The sequence below is a fragment of the Bombus fervidus genome, chromosome 16, assembly GCF_041682495.2.
Source record: "Bombus fervidus isolate BK054 chromosome 16, iyBomFerv1, whole genome shotgun sequence".
Classification (NCBI taxonomy): Eukaryota; Metazoa; Arthropoda; class Insecta; order Hymenoptera; family Apidae; genus Bombus; species Bombus fervidus.
The window spans coordinates 2,701,317-2,707,867 of NC_091532.1; the positions used below are offsets into that span (position 1 = coordinate 2,701,317).

The 6,551-nt window shown below is 47.4% G+C and overlaps 1 protein-coding gene across 1 annotated transcript; it reads left to right on the top strand.

The window, feature by feature from the left end:
• The first annotated feature begins 1,246 nt into the window (after positions 1–1,246).
• Positions 1,247–6,303, top strand: LOC139995560 (uncharacterized). The gene is made up of 2 exons (XM_072019165.1): positions 1,247–3,097; positions 3,128–6,303. Exons 1-2 carry the CDS (start codon positions 2,672–2,674, stop codon positions 5,900–5,902), a joined length of 3,201 nt encoding a protein of 1,066 aa, XP_071875266.1. The 5' UTR covers positions 1,247–2,671; the 3' UTR covers positions 5,903–6,303.
• The last annotated feature ends 248 nt before the right edge of the window (positions 6,304–6,551 follow it).

The window sequence follows — 6,551 nt, forward strand, 5'->3', positions numbered from 1 at the left end:
AAAACCGAAACGTAAGAAATAGCCATGGCGAGAGAGGAAACAACGCGCGAGAGGGCGATCATCCACGAAAATTGCAGCGGAAAAGCACGAGGGAGTCTGAATTTTAGAGTTCCGAAAAATCTCATCGGATAAAGTTTCGTGTGTAAGGACAACGTTGAGGATACGAACGCGCAAGGATTCCTGTGCCATGCGCGACTCTGCTCGTCTTTGTCTCTCTTTCGTTGACCAGCCGAAGAGCGGGAGGACGCAGAAGAAGAAACACGAATAAAGACGAGGGTTGAGAGGAAAAGAGGGCGCGGAAGAAGAAGGAGAAGAAGAAGAAGAAGAAGAGGAAGAAGAAGAAGAAGAACAACAACGAATCGTCCGTTGATTAAACAAGGAGAAGAATCGAATAAGAGAAACGATGAACAAAGAGGGGAAATATTCAGCATCCCGCAGGATTCGTAGTCCTTTTAGACGAGAGAGCGACAAAGATAACCTGACCAATGAAAGAGAGTGAGAAGAGAACCCGAGAAACTGTGGACTGTAACAGAAGTGTGGAGGGGCAAGGAAGAACTGGTGGGGCAAGGAGCGCTCGACGTCTCAAATTTGGTTGGCTGTCTCGAGTTGTTTGCCTCTCCGTCCAGCCTGTCCTTTTCGTTTTCTTTCTCTGTCGCTCGCCTATGAGCTTCACGATGGCGGGAAGGGGGAGCTTTGGTCGAAGGTGCTAGGTGGGAAAGGGAGGATACCATTGGAGAAAGGAAGAAGGATCGTTGTTCGAGAAACGTTCAAGGGAAAAGGAAGGGATGAGTCGGAAGCGAGAAAGTGGACGAATGTTGGTAGATTGAACAGAGAAAGAAGTTATTCTAGTAAACCGAAGAAGGGGAGGGTGAGAAACGATTGGGACAGAGAGGGAAGGATGGGGTAAAAGGAAGATTGAAAGGAGAAAGTATTATTGGCTGAGTAACATTAAGAACAAAGAAGGAAGGAAATACAAGGAGAGGGAGAAAGAGAGTTGATTGGAGATAGAAAAGAGAGGACAGCATTTCGTTGGCGATAGCGGCGAAGAAGTGGGGGGGAAGAAGTTGGTGCGGTGAAGAGAGAGTTGCTGAGGTAGTTGGAAAGAGCCAGTACGTGAGCTAGCAAGTGACGGTAGAGAGAGGGTAGAGGAGAAGGTTAGAAAGGTAGGGGAAGAGCAGTGCCTTGGCGCGAGCCGAGGACTCGAAACTCCGGAATTCCAACCGCCAGAGCAGCACCGGCGCTCGTACGACGCGGGTCTAGTCAGTGTTGAAGTTGGTTTGTGTGAGAAAGAGATAGAAGAGGAGTGAGAGAGAGAGAAAGAAGCACCAATTGAACGAACGAGCAAACTTGGAGTAGGGTAAAAATTGGAAGGGAGCAGTGGTAGAGAGGGAGAACACGAGGTTGCGGACGATCCTCAGTTATTTACAATCATAGTTACGAAGCTAAAGTACGAATGTTGTGTGTTGCACATGTTCCACGTTCTATGGTTTTACCGATTGTAAGTGAAATTTCGATCGTATGAAATTTTCGATCCTTCGTTTCGGTTGGTCGTGAGCGTCGGCAGTGCGATATCAAATAAATCGATCAGTCGATCCTTGCAGTGGACAACGCAAGCTTATTGTTTGTGTGGACAGTGACGGAAATAAGACGGACATATTCGTTATCAGTGAACGGTGAAAAGTGTTGGGTTGTTATACGACTGATTGGAGAAGAAGCTCTGGATATTATTGCCACGCGTGAATTTGTCTATTGAGAAGTTACTGATTGGAAAAGTGGGTGAGTGATCGAAAATCGAACAATCTCCAATTCAACGATGTAAATCGTACAGGTATCGTTGTTAGTATTTTTTGTTCGTTCATTTATCATTTTTCGAACGTCGATGAACGCGAATTAAGACTGAACAATTCGGTGTCTCCTCTTACAACAACTATCGGAGTCTGTATCATCGTCGTTGTCGGGGTATCGAAGCGGTGGCGACCATGCCGCACACGGCGGTACACTCGATATCGCATCAGCTGGGGCGATCGAGGCTAATACGAGCTTTCGCTCTTAGCATATGTGCGATCATATGATAAATGTAGTACACGCTGTACCCCGCTTTTTTTCTTTTTTCCTTTCTTTTTTTTTCGTTTGGTCAAAATCTTGAAAAAATCGCCCTCCCCCCCCGCAAATATTTGGTAATTGGTGATTCTCGTTTTCGCGCGTCTTGAGTCATCGTCCATGTGCTATACGCGAGGAAACCTGTATCCGCGTTCGTCCCCGAATATCCCCGATCGTGGGGATTCGTTCGTTGAAAGTAGGGAGACACGAGAAGTCCCGACTTGACGCACGCTTCCAAGCCACGTTATCGTTCAGACGCCTCGCGACAAGAATTGTTTACAGTTCGAACTCTTTGAAAATTGAGAAAGTGAGACAAACGACATATCGTGGTAACAGGACAGACTTATCGGAATTTCGCGCGCGCGCGAGCGCGTGTAAGCGCGCACGTGTGCGTACAACACCATCATTCTAGTGTAAAGTGTGTGCCGGATCGTTTTTTTATTCTTCGTGTCACGGACACTACCCTGTTAACGAAGGGAAAGAAACGTGAATAAAAGTGTGCAATTTTCTTTTCATGGAGAAGGGCGCGTCTTAAAACAAGACGAAAGCGGAGTTGAGAATAAGGAACAATATGAGTGAAATGACGAGTGTTGAACACCAGCAGCAACACCAACAAGAACAGCAGCAAGAACAACAGCAGCAACAACAGCAGCAACAACAGCAGTACGTAGGCGGTAGTTCAAATTTGGAGCATCATTGCAAGGATTGTGGTCTTTACTTTGAAAGCGATAAAAGTCTCGAAGTACACCTGAGATATCACCAGGAGAACCTGCTCAGTCAGTGGGCGAGCCAGGCCCAGCAGGAGGAGAGTAACAACAATAATAGTAAAGCCGGCAATAATAACAGTCACGTGGGCGTCAAACGTGATAACGTGACGGATTCGAGCGAATCTCCTACGAGGTCGCCCTCCCAGGATCCTACGTGCTCTCAACATTCATCGACACAACAACAACAGTCAGTTCAGCAGCAGCAGCAGTCAGTTCAACAGCAACAGCCAGTCCAGCAGCAGCAGCAGCCAGCTCAGCAGCAGCAGCAGCAAGCTCAACAGCAGCAGCCAGCTGCTAATCAGAATTACAATCATTTTCAAACATCGATGTACGGCGAAAGTTATTTCATGCAGAACGATCAGGCCTACATGTTGCCCCATCATTACTCACCGCCGCGTGAAGACAACGGCGGGGTTGGTGGGGGTGGAAGTTATTCGCGTTACCATCCATATCAACATCAACAACATTTTCCAGTGGAACGTGCCAATTCAGCGAGTTCCACCAGTCCGAGAAGTCCGCCACTACAATGTGAAAAGTGCGGTGCTGTGTACGAGGATGCGAATCAGCTGGGTGAACACTTGAGAACAAATCACTCGAATTCACCCGGAATTTATGCTGGACAACATCAGTATCAACAACTGGGTAATAGTCCTCAACAGCAAAATCAGCAGCAACAACAGATGCACGCATCGCCGCCGCAATCTAGTCAGCAGCAACAACAGTCTGGTTATGACTATAATGGTAGACAACCGGTGAAATTAGATATGAATAAGGAACCAGACGAACAGGCGGAAATTCTTGATTTGGATTCGCACAAGGTGCAGACTCACAGGTACGAGGAGGAGCTAATAAGAATCCATCAGCAGCAACAGCAGGAGTTGCAGATACAAATGCATCAACAGCAGGTATTACAACATCAGCAGCAGCAGAGGACCGGCCCGCATTCGGTGAGTTCTATGTTGGGTTGGCCACCGGCCGCACAACCTCATGATTATCATGCCGGGTTATCACCTATGGTTCCGATGGATAGTATTTCACCACTTTCGGATCAGAGTCAATTCATAAGAGGGCAACACATGCCCGTCGAAGTACCGCGACATCCAAATTCCCCTATTGTTACAAGCACGCAACCGATGCCTGGTCACCAGATACCTGGGGCTCTGCTGCAACAACCACCTAAACCTCCGCCTTTAGCTAATCAATCGTGGAAAAGTAACGAGGCGCGGCGGCCAAAGACCTACAACTGCACCGCGTGCAACAAGTGGTTCACCAGCTCGGGCCATCTGAAGAGGCACTACAATACGACGCTGCACAAGAACGCTGTTAAACAGAGTAATCAGCCAGATCCAGCGAACTTGCCTATCAGTGCTCATCATCATCCTGGTAGAGATAGCCATTCTAGTGGCAGAGGCGGGGGACCATCTAGATCGCCAGAGTTATCTTCCGGAAGTCCCCCAAACTTGATGGCAGGTCCCTCGGGAGAGGCGGCGAGGGGCCTGCTCCACACGCCCACCAATCTGTACAACAACAACAACACCAATTCCAACAGCAGCAACAGCAGCAACGAATCTTCGGTGGTAACGGTGGCGGGCCTAACGCAACAATCGCCTACGGCGGTGCACTTGGGCTCCACAATGGTACCGACGCACATTTCTCCGGTGGAATCTCCACTGGCGGCCCATCATCAGCAACAAATGGGTTCGCCGTCCTCTCAGCTGGGCCACCAACATCAGCAACAACAGCAGCAGCTGCAACACCTTCCAATGGGTTCGCCATCGGGCCAACTTCCGGTCCATCCCATGAATTCGCCCATGTCACCCATGCACCCACCGCTACCGCCCCACCTGAATTCCCCTTCGCCAATGGGCTCCCACCCGCACCACCACATGAGTTCGCCGTCTCCCATAACGCCGGGCTCGGTCCACCCAGCAATGGCTTCGCCCACGGCGATGGGGGGTACTACGATGCCTCATCAGCCGTACCCAAACGCCTTGCCCCCCCACGTTATAACTACTACCAACATCCCGGGCCTGCTGGAGTCTATCACCACCCAGCTAACTACTACTGGTAATGAGACGTCTTTACCGCTCTCCGACAGTCAATCTCAACACCAGCAGCAGCATCACCATGAACACCAGCAGCAAGAGCAGCTACAACAATCTCAGGATGTTTTACCCGGTTTTGGGACCTTTAGCAATCATCAAAGGCTCCTACCAAGTTTCACGGAATTCAACGCAACCGGGTTTATGGTTGACCCAAATCAATCGGAGGTCATTAACGTGGGGGGGCTAAGTCCTGAGGAGAACGTATCTCCTCAAGATCGATCGTTCGAATCGCCTGAATCGAGTTACGGTCTGTATAGAAGTTCACCGCCTCGATACGAAACCCTTACGAACATGGTAGTAAACTCGCAACTGAACACTGACGGCTTGATCATCAAGCGGTATGAAGTTCAAACGCATGTTGCACCGCAACCGCTTCAGCAGACCCGCGACAATTTCGAAGCGAACAATAATTTACCGCGAATGATACAAGCGAAAGAGGAGCTAAATCCAAATATCGGCGTGCAAATAATGAAGAATCAAAAACTGAAAGGCAATTCTATAGTTGTTAAGGAACATCAGGTAACCAGCACACACACTGGCTCACATTATATTTCCCAAGATGGCTTTCACAAGTGCATCGAATGCGATAAGGTTTTCAACAAGGCTTGCTATTTGACACAACACAACAAAAGTTTTCACTCTGGTGACAAGCCGTACAAATGCAATCAGTGCGGTAAGAGATTCACCCTGGAATATTTGCACGCAGAGCATCTGCAGAAGCACGCCGGTGACAAGCCGTACAAGTGTGAAATTTGTCCGAAACAATTTAACCACAAAACGGACCTTAGGCGGCACTTGTGCCTCCATACTGGCGAAAAGCCGTACGCCTGTGATACTTGCGGCAAGGGATTCATCAGAAAGGACCACATGATGAAGCACCTCGAGACGCACAGAAAGAAAAACAACCATAACGTCCATCTAAGGACGTGATTTCAGAGAAGTTCCAACATCGACGACTGGCATCGTAGATGAAGAAACAATGACGCTCGTTATCTGATAATCTTCGCCCCCATGGTGTGTTCGTGTTCATCAATAGAAAGGTGAGATTTGTTGGTCGTCAATTGAACATCACGATAGTTGGCTCGTAAACTATATATCAAGCAAGATAATCGCGACTTCTCGGAGTTTTTCTTATTAGATTCAATCAGGCATTAGGTGTCAAGCGGACACTCGCCTGATCGTGATTCATATTTTAATTTATTATTAATAGTCTTTTGATTATAGCAGTTCGTATTAATCTTTACGATTATTTGATTTGTATATTATATAATGTAACGAGAGATAGATCTCATACGTTTTTTTAATTTAATTAAGAAAAATTTTTTCCGTACCATTCTCGAATTCGGCTAATTGGAAGTAATCATTTGGCTTTTTTCATTTTATCTTCCGAGTGATCTATCCATCGAAATTATTATATTTGAATAATAGATGATTTCGCGAACTAGAATTTAGAATGGCAATTACAATGTACTGCGGGACATTGATCTTTGCTCAACGATGTAATATTTATTTAACTTTGAATCGACAGCAGAGTTTGGTACGTTCCGACGAGGAGGTTCGATATCGTGGTGTTCGCAAT

Excerpts from the sequence above, each read along its gene's own strand:
- LOC139995560 (XM_072019165.1), top strand. The coding sequence starts at position 2,672 with ATGAGTGAAATGACGAGTGTTGAACACCAGCAGCAACACCAACAAGAA. Across the intron at positions 3,098-3,127 it reads CAGTTCAACAGCAACAGCCA|CAGCAGCAGCAAGCTCAACA; the intron begins GTCCAGCAGCAG and ends CCAGCTCAGCAG.